Source organism: Myotis nattereri (genome assembly GCF_964212035.1).
Source record: "Myotis nattereri genome assembly, chromosome: 17".
Classification (NCBI taxonomy): domain Eukaryota; kingdom Metazoa; phylum Chordata; class Mammalia; order Chiroptera; family Vespertilionidae; genus Myotis; species Myotis nattereri.
In genome coordinates this window covers 7,293,006-7,310,279 of record NC_138092.1, presented here as the reverse complement: position 1 = coordinate 7,310,279, position 17,274 = coordinate 7,293,006, and the positions used below count along the sequence as shown (strand labels likewise).

Sequence of the window (17,274 nt, the reverse complement as noted above, 5' to 3'; positions counted from 1 at the left end):
GGGGCCATTTCCTATGTGACTGCATTGCCATCAGTCAGCGACAGTAAACATTTGTAACCTAAGAAGGAGGCTGACATGTTCCATGATGAGAGATAATCAACACAAACTTCCAGTCTGGGGAAGTTCACTCAGGAATATATGAATACGAACAGTATGTTTCTGAAACATGCTATTTTCTGATTCCGACCAACTCATGTTCACTAAAAGCTATGGGTGAATTTTACATAGTCCTTTGCCATGTGATATGATTATACACCTAGTTCTGGTACTTAAGATTAGCATCATAGATCTACTATGGAGCCATAATGCCTTGTGACTGCTGCACAAGCCAAATAAAACTGGTGGTGAGCACATATGTGCCTGAGAATGAGAGGGCGGGGGCTTTCTTCGTATAGCAGACTAAAAAGCCTCTGTGACTGTGATTCCGAACTTTAGGGTGTAAAATTAAAGTGGAGCGGTGTTTTAAATTCCCTATTCCTCAATCCACCCCAAAGAGGTTTTGACCCACTAACTCCTGCATTGGGCGCTTGAATCTGCGTATTTCACAAATACACCTGGTGATTGTGGTGCAGATTATTATATGGAACGTTTTACTGTGACTTAGGAGAAAGCTGTATCACAATGTGATTGGTTTTCATTGATGAAGCCTCTAACAGTGGTTCTCAACCTTCCTAATGCCGCGACCCTTTAATACAGTTCCTCATGTGGTGGTGACCCTCAATTTCATTGTTACAAATTGAACATAATTAAAGCACAGTGATTAATCACAAAAACAATATGTAATTATATATGTGTTTTCCGATGGTCTTAGGCGACCCCTGTGAAAGGGTCGTTCGACCGCCAAAGCGGTCGCGACCCACAGGTTGAGAACCGCTGATCTACTGTGTTAAGTGAGACCTTGACTACCTCAATATTTTCATTAGCAGTGCGGAGAAGGGCAAGGGAAAAAAAAAAAAAGGTTTACACAAGATAGAAGTGACATGTCAATCCCGATTTTTTTGGCAGTCACACTGCTATTCTCAAATTGTAATTCTAGAGCCACAACAAAGGGCATGGTCTGAGCCCCAGAAAAAGGAAAAGCCGCTGTGTGAGAAAACTGGGTTCAGCTTCACAAACCCCACTTCCACCGTGCCTGTGTCTTCAGGGTGGGGAAAGGAGAACACTGGATAGGCAGGGAACGCCTGAGGCCTAGCTGTCAGCCTGCATCCCAAACATCACCCCTGCCCTCCCTAGGATGCCGGCCTGAGCCCGCCTCCCAGTACCACATTCCCATTCTTCCATTTTTTAAAAATATATTTTTATTGATTTCAGAGAGGAAGGGAGAAGGAGAGAGAGATGAAAACATCAATAATGAGAGACAATCATTGATCGACTGCCTCCTGCACGCCCCACACTGGGGATGGAGCCCAAAACCCAGGCATGTGCCCTGACCAGGAATCAAACTGTGAACTCCTGATTCATAGGTTGACACTCAACCACTGAGCCACACCAGCTGGGCCCACACCCCCGTTCTCATCCTTACCCTCGGCAGCGCCCTGAGCTCCCAAAGACATTTCTAACCAGCCTTCCTCATTCAAATGTCTTCTGTGCTTTGGTGTGTTGGGTCCTTGATGCCAGTGTTCTATAAGCTGTCCGGATGAACCAGTGCTTCCTATGGCTAACACAATGCATGGTACCAGCTTGCATGTGTGTTTTCCTTTCTTATACTATTTACTCCTGCCCGAGTGACTAAGGATAACTTCAGGCCCCTAGAAAGACTGGTCAGGTAAACATTTGGACTCAGGAGACATCTAGAGACTCCGGAAATCATACCATCAGAGGGTTCATCGTGCCAACCTCCTCCTCAGACTCTCAGTGGCCTCTGCAAACCTGCCTTTATCCTCAGCTTTCTTTCCTCACCCCAGCCTTTGTTCACTGCACTCTCTCAGGCTTCGTTAGCCTAAGGAAAGGTATCTTTACTTAAATATAGGGCCATTACCTAAAATTTAAGAAAATAGAGAGCATGAGCACTTGGAACACCCGAGAGATATGAATCAAGGTGCAAGGCAGTGTAGCAATGGGAGTTAAGTAGGGAAGCTGATTTGGAAAACATGACAGACTAAATGAGGCTCTGACTTGCCTAACTTCTCTAGCTTCACAAAGGCCAGCAATTGCTTCAAACCAAGATGGGTCAAAAAAGGCAGCTCTAAAAGCACAGGAAATAAGGATAAACTTCTGGTTTTATTTTTTATTTATTTTATTCTTGAAGCATTTTTTTAATGTAACAATTGTTCTTAAGTAGAGATGCTTAATAGACTTGTTAATTAGTCAATTTCTAAATGTGGCCATAACGAGGCCCCAAATAGGAAAAAAAAAATACTAAACAGCTTTCTATGCTTACTAGAGAGATTGGTCTTGCTTATTAGGACAGAAAGGACATCAGTTTGACCGAAATAACCTTTTTCCTGTTGCTGAATCAATAGAAAATTACTGAGGACTTTTATATAATGAGTACTCTGGAAGAGATCATTACAGAGCATTTAGCTAATTTGGAGTAACCTCGTATTCTCTTCTTCTAAAAAAAAAAAAAGAAAGAAAGAAAGAAAAGAAAAAGAAATCAAAACAAACGGAACCACAACACCAAACAAAGTGGGAAATTCTCACTGTAGTTAGTATCCTGACTCTGTTTGGCACTGACTCTTTGAAAGTGAGACTCTTTTTTTTTAATTGATGTCAGAGAAGGAAGGGAGGTGGAGAGATAGAAACATCACTGATGAGAGAGAATCATTGATTGGCTGCCTCCTGCAGGTCCACTACTGGGGATCAAGCCCTGCCTGGGAATTGAACTGTGACCTACCGGTTCATAGGTCAACACTCAACCACTGAGCCACACTGGTCAGGCGAAAGTGAGACTTCTTAATAGGTAAATCAAATTGCTGGATAAAAATATGCACCAATGTAATTACCTGTGAATAAAACTATATGAATAAAAATGAAACAATAACACATACAGATCAGCCTGGCCTCTGGGGCTTGTCAATTACTCTGCTGGTTGGTGGGTTTACAGATAATTACATATCCAAGCTCTCCTACAACAAAAGTAAAAGAAAAGAAAAACATACATATATAGCTATATAGAGATAAGTGTATTATGTTATACTAGAGGCCCGGTGCACAAAATTTGTGCACTGGAGGGGGGGGTGGTGTCCCTCAGGCCAGCCTGCACCCTCTCCAATCTGGGACCCCTCGGGAGATGTCCGATTGCCAGTTTAGGGGATGTCCAACTGCCTGTGGGATCGGGTATAAACCGACAGTCGGACATTCCTCTCACAATCTGGGACTGCTGGCTCCCAACGGTGTGCCTGCCTGCCTGCTTGATTGTCCCTAACCGCTTCTGCCTGCCAGCCTGATCACCACCTAACCACTCCCCTGCCAGTCTGATCAACGCCTAACCGCTCCCCTGCCAGCCTGATCGCCCCCAACTGCCCTCCCCTGCCAGCCTGGTCCCCCCCAACTGCCCTCCCCTGCTGACCTGATTGCCCACAACTGCCCTCCCCTGTCAGCCATCTTGTGCCTGTGGGTGCTGCCATCTTTGAGGGTGGGGCAGACAATTAGCATATTCCCTCCTTATTGGCTGTGGGTGCTGCCATCTTTGAGGGTGGGGCAATTAGCATATTCCCTCCTTATTGGCTGTGGGCTCTGCCATCTTTGTTATGGTGTGAGGGTCAATTAGCATATTCCCTCTTTATTAGATAGGATTGACTGTGTCTGAAATAAGAAAGTCTCAAACTACTGTAATCTTATATCAGAAAAGCACAAAGCTATAAATACTTACCCATGGTATTTTCTCATCTAAAAATCATATTTGTGAAAAAATATAGAATGTGCAACTTCCACATTCTTGAGCTCCAATAAAAATTAAGCTGAAAACAGATTTTTTATGCAGTGGGGATTTGGAAATTAGGAGTATCAGGTCTTACAATCTCCTAATCACTTCCAATATTCAGAGCAAAAGTGAGTCACATGAAGAACTTGGTTCCATTGGGGTATCGGTTATCTTGACAATATTCTTGAAGACCACCATGCATGCAAAGGTATGGAGAACAATGGTTGCTAGGGTGTCATTTGTTTTTGTTTGACTTATTTTCTGTGAATTGCATATAACATCACATAAAATTGCATATCCCATCACATAAAATAGATATTTAATTGTGTGTGCTTTTTGTAAGGGAAAACAGCAATGTGCTACGTTGTTTTTGTATATTAGTTATAGAAGATCCTGGGTTTTTACAAATGGTTTGCAAATGTTCTAAGTCTCTGACGACAAGATGCTTCTCAGTTTTACAAATTAACTGACAACAAAAGAGAAATAAAATAACACAAAATACCAGGAAAAAAGGAAATACATTCATGTTTACCTTTCAGTATACCAAAACTAAATGCATGCCCATTTTATAAAATAACTATAAAATAACCTACTCAGTGAATCTGCTTACTAACAAAAATTAGGAAAAAAGTGATAGCAGATCTTGACCAGGACTCTGTGGCTAACAAGTCACACTGTATGGATCATAGCAGAGGTCCTCTGCAGGATCTGAACGACGGAACAGGTTGTGCAAAACGCTGGCGTACGCTCTCCGCAGGCCCGTTGCTGAAGCAACATCTGTGCTGCAGCACATGGGGCTTCAGACTTCACTCTGCTCACTGAGTTTGCTCAGATTCTGAAATTGAAAAGGAAAAAGTAAGCACATGCTGCTGACCAGTTAAAAAACAACAACAACAGCCGGAATGGAAGCAAGCTCCCAGCCAAGCCAAGAAAAGCCTGTGAGGCATCAGAGTTAGCAGCTTAAAGCCCCAAGGCCAGGACCAGAGTGCTGACTTTGAAACCGGCTCCATCACTTACAAATGGGAGAATTCCCTGGGCCGCAGTTTCCTCGTTTGTCTGTTTTGTAAACATGTTATTTCTTTATTTCTTTTGGGAGGACATCATGATAAAACAATTTTATTCTTTCTCACCACATGTCCCAGATGGAGCATTTCTGTTTTGTTTTGTTTTCCCTTTATATTGAATTTATTGGGGTGACACTGGTTAACAAAATTATACAGGTTTCAGGTGCACAATTCCACAGCACATCATCTGTACCCTGTACTGTGTGTTCACCACCCCAAGTTAAGTCTCCATCCATCACCATTTATCCTCCCTAAACCCTCCTCCACCTCCCCACCTCCTTTCCCCCATTAATCACCATACTGTTACTATTGTTCCCTTCACCCCCACCCACCCAGTTTCCTCATTTCTAAAAAAAGCAGGTTAAATAATGGTATCTTCCTCATAAGTTCGTAGCCAATTTATTGGATTAATATGGGTGAATTTCTTAGCATATTCCTCAATCGATGAATGTTAGGAGGTCATTATAATAATAATAGTAGTAGTCATGTTATTATTTTGTAAATACATACAGCTCTGATAGAATAGAATAGGAATGACTCTGGGAGGCATCAAATTCTAGTCTAGGGATGAGAAAAGGCAACATGATTTAAAATCAAGGAAAAATTACAGGAAATCAGAGCTCTAGGAACAGTCCTAAGACTAATCATAAAGCCCAGTATTTGGAGGATAACTTGGACAATTCAGCGTGAGTGCCGGGCTTTCTAGATACTGTTTCCAAAGATGGCAATATTTGTAGAGTCAAGGGCATCAGAGCAGGAAAAAAGCTATAATGCTATGTTTAGAGTTTTGGTATTTGACAGAGGTAGATTCAAATTCCAAGGATAGTGGATCCTGCAAGAAAGAAGCATTTATTCTGCAAGCTAGCAGTCTGTACTGAACAGGTGCTCACCAAATCCTCTATGCCATGATACTGTTAGAAAATTTAAATTATTGGATAATGTTCATAACTGGTACAGAAAAGGAATGGAAACATTTCTTTACTTGAGATAGAGGCCTCTGAGGGGCCACATTTTAATGGAGTTTTAGATGCCAATGGAATAATGAGCTAATATTTAAACATACAAAGCCCTTGATTTTACATTCTAATTTTTCTTATAACTGTAGCAGGACGACTTACTTGTCTCATTTTATTCGAATGGATGGCACTTATTGCAGCAGATACTGATTTAAAAAAAATTGGTTCCTCTGAGTCTAGGTTTCCAAAGTACTGCATGGCTTTTACCAAGGAAGCTACAAGAAAGCACAAGCGACGTAAGGTATAGCAGCTGGGATCATGTTCAGTTGTTCGAGGAGTCATGTTAGCCAAGGACTTTCCGTTTCTCACCTGTGCAATGGGCTAATGATACATCCACACTCCTGCTCTGACAGTCCCTGTAAACCTGGAAGAATTAAAATAGGATACCACAATCAATGCAGGGTAGCTGGCAAGAGGGGACAACAAAAGCTTCAGGAGCGAGGACAATTTCCAGCAAAAAGAAGCAATTTTTATGTCAGACCACCAGAGGGCGGTATTGCTGCACAGTCGGGCATACCCTGGCAAGCTTCTGCAAGAGACTGTCTTAGCAAAGAGGAATGCATCAGGGCATTTTACCTTTAATGCAAATACATTTGTCTGCTGACATTTTCCACTTGGTTTAATGAAAACTTTTTAAAAAGTTACCTTTTCTTCCCTATAAGATTTATATAAAATTGTTCTCAACCTTCTTTTATTGGAAGTTAAGGACCCATTTATAAAAGTGATGAAAACAGCTGACTAATATTTGTACAATTGTGCATATTCATGGACTCTCAAAATCCCACCCCTGAATGGTAAGTTGAGAACCCCACTATACTTGAAACCAAGTTCGATTGCCCTACTTCCATTTTCAGGATCCATCAAGATGAGAGATCCTAAATGATGTGCTTGCCACACTGTAAGGTCTTGCTTCATTTAAGTCCAAGAAAAGCTCAAATGAAAAAAAATAAAATAAATAAAAATAAAAAGCTCAAATAGGAACAAGATATTGAAGACCCTGATCTTAAACTCACCCAGACAAAAATCAGCCCAGCAGTTCCAGTAAATCCAGAAGTTTTAGTAACTATAGGATGGATTTTGTAACATAATAGTGACGTATCATACATACAAAATAGAAAGCAGCAATTAAACACATTCTAAGATTATGCGTGATACATCCAAAAATTTCCCTTGTGTTCTTGTAGCAGTAGCCAGGTCTGTGTTAGAACTGCAGACTACGAGATATATTGCTCTGAGCATGAACACACACACAAACAATGAAACAAATAAGGAATACATGAACTGAGACTTGGCCATGGAATACATAGTTCCTGCTTTTATAAGGAAAAATGATTAAGTCAAGGTGACCTGACAGTGTTTGACTTTTTCTGAAGCTCAGTAAAGCACAAACACAGTGCCATGGGTGGTGTGTGGATGCTGATAGACATAATCTGTAGTTTGTTGACCTCTCCGGTGTCCTAAGTATAAAAATAAATAGAAGTCTTTCCATTTCCTTCAACCTCTAACTCCTAGGAGAATGTTTCTTATGCTAAAGCAGCTAAGAAAGCAATCCAAGAAATGTTATTAAAAAGCAGAAGAGCATGGATGAACCCAGAGAGCATTATGCTAAGCGAAATAAGCCAGTCAGAGAAAGATAAATATCACATGCTCTCACTCATTTGTGGAATATAATGAACAACATAAACTGATGAACAAAAACAGATCCAGAGACAGAGAAGCATCAATCAGACCGTCAAACCTCAGAGGGAAGGTAGGGTAGGGAGGGGGGAAGGGGGAGAGATCAACCAAAGGACTTGTATGCATGCATATGAGCCTAACCAATGGACATAGACACTTGGGTGGGTGGGGCAAGAGCGGAGGGTTGGGGGGGGGAATGGGGGGATAAGGACACATGTAATACCTTAATGAATAAAGAATTAAAATAAATAAATAAATAGCGGAAGAAATTCACGCTGAAGAGACTCTGTGGCCCTTTACGGTGACCTCCTTTCAGGATGGCTGCAATGGAGACATATCCTAGTTGCAATGATATTATTTCCATTTTAAGAAATAACGATTGCCTCAAGGTCTATGTCCTTTGGAGAGAGTGGGTGAGGTGAGAATTGAAACAAGCAGAGTCAAGACCACAGAGCTGAGAGTCGAAGGTGGAAACCCTGTTACTGAAGGGAAAGGAAGGGCTCAGTCCACACACACCCTGTGTCCATACCTCAACCAGCACAGAGACGCCAGAAGAGTCAAAAAAGGCCAACCCGCTGCAGTCCAGGACTACGGAGCACGCCCTCTCCTCTGGGCAGGGCTGTGGCGCTTCTTCTGTGGGAGGAACATAGTAGGACTTGGGTTAGGACGATTCTTCGAGATTTCTGCTGCTGATTTTGTTGAAAAGTGACCCAATAACAGCAGCCTCGTGTTTCATGAGACTAATTCCAAACCCTTTTTAATCTTCACATTTTCAATTGATTGCTCATTATTTCCAAAATCTTTGCTTTTGTGTTATTCAGAGGCTATTTCAGGTAGTTACTGTGTAACTCAGAGAGGAAGATGGGGGAGAGGTTAACTACCAGTGTCATTCCGCAGATAGATGGACTGAAGCTCACGAGTTTAACAATCTTTTTGATAAAAGATCTGGCCAGTTAGTGCCAACGGACTAGAACCGAAGCCTGAAGCCATTCTGCATAGGACTCCTTTCCACAACCTCACAGTTTCCTTCCTGGGTGTGGCCAGAGGGAGAGCCTGTTTTGTTGTGCCTGGAGCTTACACAATTTTGGAGTCAGACTTTTAAGGAAAATATTCATCCTGGAAGCTTGTCTGCTGGCCTTGGGAAGGCTCTGAAGGAGGGGCCCTGAAAATTAGGTTTCAGTGGGTTCCTGGGAAATCTGCCTCTGAAAGCACCTGTTGGGAAAAATAAACATTTCTGCATAGGAGTTCGTGACGTTTTGTCACTGATGTCCTAAGGGCCACACTTTCTTCGTGGGAAATGACATACTTCCAAAACAATGACAGGCCCCATCTGAGGTCCCTCTAAGGCAGTGGTTCTCAACCTGTGGGTCGCGACCCCTTTGTTGGTCGAACGACCCTTTCACAGGGGTCGCCTAAGACCATCCTGCATATCAGATATTTACATTACAATTCATAACAACTGTAGCAACATTACAGTTATGAAGTAGCAACGAAAATGATTTTATGGTTGGGTCACAACATGAGGAACTGTATTTAAAGGGCCAGAAGGTTGAGAAGCACTGCTCTAAAGAGTGATGAGGCTCTCCAAGCAGACCTAGGAAGCTAAGGTTTTCTCGCCATAAGAGGACAAAGTCGGTCAAGTATGTCCCAATGGACTAATTATTATGAAGTTCTCTTAAAAATGAATTCTTCATTGGAATCACTTGCCACTTAAAATGCCCATGGTTTTTCTCCTTATGGTAGCTACAGCAAAGTGGGAATATGGTAGAATCTCAATGAGCATTGAAAGGAAGTATAAAGGAAATTGTGTGTTTTTAAAAATTGCTGCTTAAAAAAAAATTTGCTGCTTAGAGGAAAATACAGGCAAGGGGAAAATATAAAATAAATACTGAACACTTGTGTATAATAGTAACTGATAGGAAAAGGATAAATGCTACAAAGTGGTTTTAATATATTGAAAATTACTATTCAGGCAGAGAATTTGTTTCCAAGTTTCACCTTTACATCTACATTAATAGTTATGAATTGAAAATAACAGCATACACTATGTTCAAAAAAATTTTTTTTCAAATGTAATGAATGGTACAAATGTAAGGAAGGTCCTATTCCTTCTAGGAGTGTACCCATGAGTGGCAAAGATAAATAAAATGATTTAAAATGAAAAAAAAAAAAAAAGGACGGGAATTTACAAGAAAGGAGGTCTCTTTGGAGTGACTAAGAAGACTGCATGCAAAAGTAGTCTTGAAGGATATATATACTTTCAAAAAGTAGAAATGATATGGAGATTTAAGCATTCCAATCATATGGATAGCTTTAATTGAACACTGATGACAGACTGAGATCTAAAACTCCTCCTGCTATCATTCAACCAACATTTATTGAGCATCTACTGCATGCCATGCTTCTCCCTTCCTCTCTGAAATCAATAAGAATATATTTTAAAAAAATAAATAAAATGGCAAATTAGAACTTTAAACAAAATGGGAAGTGATCACAATATAGTTCATCCACTGACCTCTCACCAGCAATCACTAACATGCACTATTTGCCGAATTAAACAGAGGGCCTACCTCTATTATTCAAGGGCTTTTATTTATATTCTCAAATATTACCTGTCCCTGCTCATTAGCAGAGATAACAGTGAATCCAGATCACAGGAAAAAGAAAAATACGTATCCCAAGCAAAGATAAACATTTGTATTTATCCATTTTATCTCCTAGTCTCATAATACACACACACACACACACACACACACATACACACATACATATACACACATCGATGCTATATTAATTAGTTTATAGATACTATATTCCACTTTGTTTAGAGTTATAGTAAAAGAATTATTCGATCAATATTAAATAAGTTGCACATTACTTAATCTGGGACATGTGTTTCCTTGCATATTTTTATGATTCATAAGTATATTTTTACTTAATTTGGATGAATTTTCAGAGCTTAAAAATACCTAAAAATTAAACATTAGTTAAACTTCCTTAGAAAAGTTTAATATTTATATGATATATATAAAATATATATAATAGATATTTTCTTACCAAGTTAAATATAAAAATAGTTTTAGTAAGACTAATCATATTTGCAATTTTCCATGGAGTTCAATATTTGAAGGGTTCCTATGCACATACTTTTCAACACATCTGTTTTAGAAATAAAATGTATAGGATCTATTTAAAGGCAGTAGTGAATTGAAGTCAACTCACACCAGCTGTTTTGACATCTTTTTAATATTTCAATTGTGTCCATATTTCCTCAGCTACATGTTTAATAATAGTATGTTGTTAACTTGAAACTAGCCATAGTAGAATTATTTATACCATGGATACTGGCAAATGCTACAGATCAGTTCTTCTTCACCACCCCATATTATATCCTCTGCCCCAAGAGTTGTTTGTTAAAGATTTACCAGCACATTACTGCTTAAAGTGGATACTATAGTTAAACATAAAGAAAATAATTAGTAATGTTAAAAAACAAATGGCTTTGATTATATAAATGACTTATTCTATTGACATCTTTAGCAACGGTTCTTAAAATGACAGTGATGACATAATTTGTTACCAAAATCAGTCAAGTTCTTTTTATTCGTGTACTTATAGAGCTCTGTTCTTAACAAAAGGCGTGTCTTTTACAACACAGTACGTATTTCAAAATAAACTACAACCTAAAATTCATAGTCCAAAAATTTATGTAGAAAAGTTATTAGAGAAGGACTGAGCAGGGAAAGGCGGAGAAGAACAGAAGGAGAAAGTGGGAGGAAGGAGGAAGAGGAGATACAGAATGGAGGGAAAGGAAGATGGGGAGGAGAGAAAAAGGAGTAGGTCAGAGGAGGGAGGCAGAGAGAGAGGAGAAGGGGAAGAAGATATCATTCTATGGTCTATATTCAAGTCAGAACACTTTATTTAAAAAGAAAACTGACTCACCAATGCAATTGCCATTGGACAGAGAATTGAGCAATGAGTTTTGTTCACACTGAAATGAAAACAAATATAAAGAATAAGAACATTTCAAAAATTTATTTCTTTCCCTGAAAAAAAGTATATCATTCTTTTCTCCATAAGTAACAAAACACTAGTCTTCAATATGTATTTTCCATAGTCTGTTTATTTCAGAATGATAAATACAACAAACTGAAATAATAAAATGATAATTAGCTCTAAGTATAAGTTTGTCCAGTAGATAATTTATGTTATCAACTCAGACTATCTTGTTTACAATATTTTATGCAAGACTAAGTTTGTTTTGATTTTGACCAGGAATTAAATATTTTTGTGTGCTTTCATATAGCATATCCAATCAGAAGTAACCTCATTAACACAGCATTCTTTGAGAGAGTCACTAACCATATATTTCATATTATACAAAAGTTAACTGTTCATCATAAGATCCATGGACATGTCTGAGAAACATTCCTGATTTATGGAAATTCTAAAGAAATAAAATGACTCTATTTTACAATTAAACTTAACATTGATTATAAATGATGCCCTAAAGGGATAGCATGCTAGCCACTTCTCAAAAAAATGTATTACTAATTATTGCTATTACCGTTAATGGTGACAATGGATATTTCTTGAGTATTTACTATATTCCAAGGACTTTACATTAATCATTTAAACTTACTAATCTCATTTTTATAAAAAATTGAAAATGTTCTAAATTTTGGAAAGTTTAAGAATAACTTGACCAAAGTGACAAAGCTAAACCTGAGCTCATGCCTTTACACCCTGAACCCCATGCTACAAACTGCTGAATTATGCTCTCTCCCATGAAATCAGTTTTCATCTTACAGTCTGACTACAGAAGATCACATGATTTCCCTTCTAGAAACTCAGTGGTGTAGCTTATATATTTTAAGTCTGGTTCAGACAGGTATGAAATAATTTCCACCAGGTTATTTTACGTTGTGGGGCTGGTGATGATTAAGTTAGCCCAGTGGTCAACAGAGCCAAATATCAACAGTACTTCTTCAAAATAGACTCGCCCAGGCTGAAAACTGACTTCTGCGCATGGGCCACGAAGTTTCAATCGCACTGTATGTACACCCAGCACGTGGTATTTTGTGGAAGAGCCACACTCAAGGGGCCAAAGAGCTGCATGTGGCTCACGAGCCGCAGTTTGCCGACCACTGAGTTAGCCCAATAAAAGACATTTATGAATGTACGTTTCCTTTTATAGGTCTTAACAGTACCCTGTCTGAAATCTTCCATGTCAAAATATTCTGAATAATTTATGTAAATACTCCAACCACCAAGAGGCAAATAGTGACTCCACACTCCTGAAGGATGGACTGCACTTAGACTTGGTTCCAAAGGGGACAGTATGGCAACAGCGGAAATAGAGTATAGCTTTAGCGCGGAGAAGCCTGACAACTACTACCTCACCCAGGTGTCAAGGTCATCACCATCAATATTATAACTCATGTTGGTAGTTGTACCCTTGATATAATGTAATAAAAATGGCACTTCACCGCCATAGTTTTCCTTCCCAAACTTATATTCCCAGTCTTACAGTCAGAAGAATACCAGATAAATCCAATAGAGGGAAATTCTACAAAACACCTGACCAGTACTACTCAAAACCATCAAAGTCATCAAAAAAAAAAAAAAAAGAGTCTATGGCACTGTCACATTCAAGAGGAACCAAAGGAGACAGGACAACTAAATGTAATGTGATATTCTGGATGGAATCCCGGAACAGAAAAAAAGTACATTAGGTAAAACTAATAAAACCTGAATAAAGCATGGACTTTAATAATAATAATGTATCCATATTGGTTCCTTGGTTGCAACAAATATGCCACACTAATGAAAGATAGAGGAAATTGTGTGGTGTAGGGTACATAGAAACTATACTAATTTAAGTGATTTTTTTTAATGATTCTTCTCAAGATTATAGTACCTAGTACGCATGTCCATTAGATATATTCTGAATGAAAGTACATATGTTAATAAGTGAATGAATAAACAAATAACAAGTGAGAGATTACCCTAGAGCTAACTGTAAAAACCAAATAAAAATCATAATACAATATAATGTTTTGCTGAAGTAGAGGTCTCTGTACACTTTTATAATGTATTATATTGATGTGATACATTTTTTAGTATGGTCATATAAGGTTATCATGACATTATCATAATGAAACAGTTGATCCTACCTTGTTGGTATCATCAAATGGCTGGTTGCTGGCATGTTCTTTTTGGATTATATTCATTAGATCAGCATGAAACTTCTTTGCATTCAGAAAAACCAGTGGGTTGTTTATTGAGATAATTTTCACCTGCTGCCGGGTTTCCTTTTTGGAGAAGAAATGGATGAGATTCAGAGTCCTGAGTACTATAAAAAAGGATAACTCTATCCAATGAATCTCAATCTTACAAGGCCAAATGTCACTCAGCCATGGAAGTAATCCCTTAGCTAACATTTCCATTATTAAAATGTATTTGGAGAACTTAATAGATTATCATGTTTCTTAGGGAGAATATGTGCATTCTCTTTACCAACAAACACGAAGAACCATGAGATGAGTCTGAAGCGTTTTAGAAAATGACTCTTATCCTTACCTACTGGGTTTGGGGGATGCAACAGCCTAGAATATCCAAAGAGTGCCAGGAAGAGTTATCCTTCCAAAGGGTCTTCTCTACTCAGGCTCAAAATCAAAACTTCAGTTACTTAACCATGAGTATTTTAAAAACAAAAGTGGGTCCTAAAGGCTCAAACTGGCAGTCATCTACCTCATCATGACATAGCTTTCCTTTGGCTGGCATATTACCCTGCGAGTGCCTGGCAGTCCTAGTTGAGAGAAGGAAACCTAGAGGTGACATCAGGAATCTAGGCCCTGGATTGCCAGGCTGTAGGCAAGGCACACAGAAAAAGAGAAGGACAAGGTTCAATATGAAAAGTATCTGCTGTGGCATTTGCCCAGGTCTCCCTGGCAGCAAGTGATGGGTATGCAGCTAAAACTGTCTTCTCCATGACCTTTGGGTCAGGGGTCAGACCTAGAAATTGAGAGGATGGTATTTTCTATGAAATGGTAACTCCTTACCAATTAAATAAAGCATTACTCCTCCCTGCTTTAGTGTTTACATAGAAGAGACACAGAAAATAGTGAAGAATCCGTGCAGAGAAAGACAAGTAAGAGAAAATATTAAGTATGTGAAGTTGGATAATTCACTTAACCTTTCTCAGTTTCCTCATATTAATAATTGGGTAAATATTTAAACTAGATTACCTCAGAAAGTTCCTTTAACTGTACAACTAATTATACTCTAGAAAGTGAAGAGATTTGCTACAAATAACTCAATAAAAATAAAAAGCCTTAAGTTACCAAACCAACTTCTAATCAAGGGTAAATTTCTTACAAACCAAAAATAAAACAATTCTTGAGTCTGTCATATTTAGTTATCACAAACCTCCACATGGTGTGATTAGATCTACCCACTAATCATACCACATGATTGTACTAACGTGTTGTTTTACATTAACATTTTTAAAAGATAGATATTTGTTAAAGAATAAAGATTCAAGTTGTACCAGAAAATAGATTCTCAATGTGATTGAATTTATTGAGTGGGAAGAGATATCCCAAATTGAGAATGAGTGTTTCATATAAAACAGTATGGAAGAACACATGAATGAATGGAAGGAATGACTAACTGCCTCCAAGCTAACGTTGTTAGCTTAATCCTGGCCTGGTAGCTCAGTTAGTAAGAGCAACATCCTGATATATCAAGGCTGCAGGACCAATCCTGATCAGGGCACATACAAGAATCAACCAATGAATCTACAATTAAGTGGGACAACAAATCTGTTCCTCTCCCTCACCCCTTCCCTCTCCCCCTCTTTCTCTCTCCTTTTCCCTCCTTCTCTCTCCCCTTCCTCACTTCCCCTCTCTTCAAAATCAATCAATAAAAAAATATGTATATTTGTTAAAAACTTAAAATTCTACTCAAGAATTTTAAGTTTCGAATTTCAATTCTGTTTCAAAGTTAAGAATGCCAAGGCTTATATATATAACTATGTGTGGGGTAGATACATAGAGGATCTTGGAGGCCCAAGAGTCCATCTGTACAAATTCCTATTGTAAAAGGAAAAAATAATAAAGAGATAGGAAAGAAAAGAAAGGCAGCATTGGTGGGAAAGTTGATACTGGGACACTCTCGAAGGCTGTGAACTCCAGTAGTTCTCTGAGAAGCAAATCTCTTCGTTGTTATTGAAAACAGGCCATTTCCCCGGGTGCCCCAGAAGGACTCCTGGTGCTACTTCTCACCCCCAGTCTACTGAGAAATACCCTGACAGTGACCCTGCTGGAGGAAGGCCAGTTCTCTCTGTTCTGAGGGTAACCATGAGGTACTGGAACAAGAAAATGTAAAAAATAAAGAAGAAAAGGTTAACCAAACATTTACAAAACAGGTTCAAAGGGAGGCCAATTTGCAAAAAGTTCAAGGCAACATTTCTTTTTTCTCACTTTACAACTTGTTTTGGCCATCCCTCAGAATAAAAAAACTAAAACAAAAACACAATTGACCTGACGGTGCAAAACAAATAAGTTGTTTTTTAAGTGTGCACTGTGCAAGATACTAATTCTATTGGCATTCCATAATCATTAGAATAAATTACTACCTGCTAATAATACAATCTCATTGTGTGTGTGTTAAAAAAACAGTAACAAGATCTGACTTCACCTTATTTCCTTTCCTATTCCCTATCTTCCCTCATCATTTAATTTGGAATGGCCTATTGGTTTAGTTGGACTGTTTCATGGAACTGAGCAATGGAAAGAGGTTTCCAAAATGCCTGAATTAATCTGAACTATGATTCTGCTGTGGGCTGTAGTTCTATTGTCTTATATGAATGCTAATATAAATTTTTTGTTGCAGTTGTTCTATTAATGTGCTGCTTGTCGACTGCCATATATATAGTAATCACATATATACAATTTAAAGTTTAAACTAATTAAAATAAAGTTATAATGTTTTCAATGACATAATTTATCTGTTTTAATGATATTTTAAAGCTATCTTAATCACAAAAAATTGTTAATAATTGCACAAAGTAGAAAAAAACTAAACTTACACCATCCATTTCTGTTTTCATTTTAAATTCCATTTCATTCATGTTTTTTATATTCAGTGTCTTTGCTCTAGAATTAAGGCAGATGGAAAACAAAATGTCATTTCCTAATTACTGCATTAACCATGAAGAAGTAAAAATGATGTTTTAACAATAGGAATATACCTAAAATAGTTTAGATCCTCTAACTCATTTGTTAATAAGACACTGGTAAATCTGTAGTTTTCTAAAGTCCTCAGGAATAACAACATTATTCATATGTAGATAAAACCTTTTTCTTTTTGTCTCCAATAGAAAATAAGACATGAATTGTAGCACTATATAGCCCACAGAAATAAAAGTAACTGGTAACACCATATACTTCGCTGCTGTGTCATAATAAACAGAACATTTAAATAAGATCTTACCTTGGGAAGCGACCAATCACCATAGCGATGGTACAAACAACACCAAACAGTAGCCCCACATTGGCAGCAAAACATATTGTAAATACATATGTACTGACCCATATGCCCTGAAAGAGAAGCAAAGAGAAAAGATGTGGGTTCTTTGACATTCTCA

At 38.3% G+C, this 17,274-nt stretch overlaps 1 protein-coding gene across 2 annotated transcripts in view; it reads right to left on the bottom strand.

Annotated features, from left to right (window-relative positions):
- Nucleotides 1-4,163: 4,163 nt before the first annotated feature.
- Nucleotides 4,164-17,274, bottom strand: part of SLC26A7 (solute carrier family 26 member 7) — a 43,200-nt gene continuing 30,089 nt past the window's right edge. For both annotated transcript variants that reach the window (XM_081111548.1, XM_081111549.1), the window contains 8 exons: nucleotides 17,121-17,227; nucleotides 16,717-16,783; nucleotides 13,799-13,936; nucleotides 11,565-11,613; nucleotides 8,152-8,255; nucleotides 6,255-6,309; nucleotides 6,048-6,160; nucleotides 4,164-4,700 (listed from right to left, as the gene is read on the bottom strand). In XM_081111548.1, coding sequence (XP_080967674.1) covers nucleotides 4,665-4,700; nucleotides 6,048-6,160; nucleotides 6,255-6,309; nucleotides 8,152-8,255; nucleotides 11,565-11,613; nucleotides 13,799-13,936; nucleotides 16,717-16,783; nucleotides 17,121-17,227 — 669 coding nt within the window. In that variant the 3' untranslated portion in view covers nucleotides 4,164-4,664. The remainder of the gene's footprint in view (nucleotides 4,701-6,047; nucleotides 6,161-6,254; nucleotides 6,310-8,151; nucleotides 8,256-11,564; nucleotides 11,614-13,798; nucleotides 13,937-16,716; nucleotides 16,784-17,120; nucleotides 17,228-17,274) is intronic.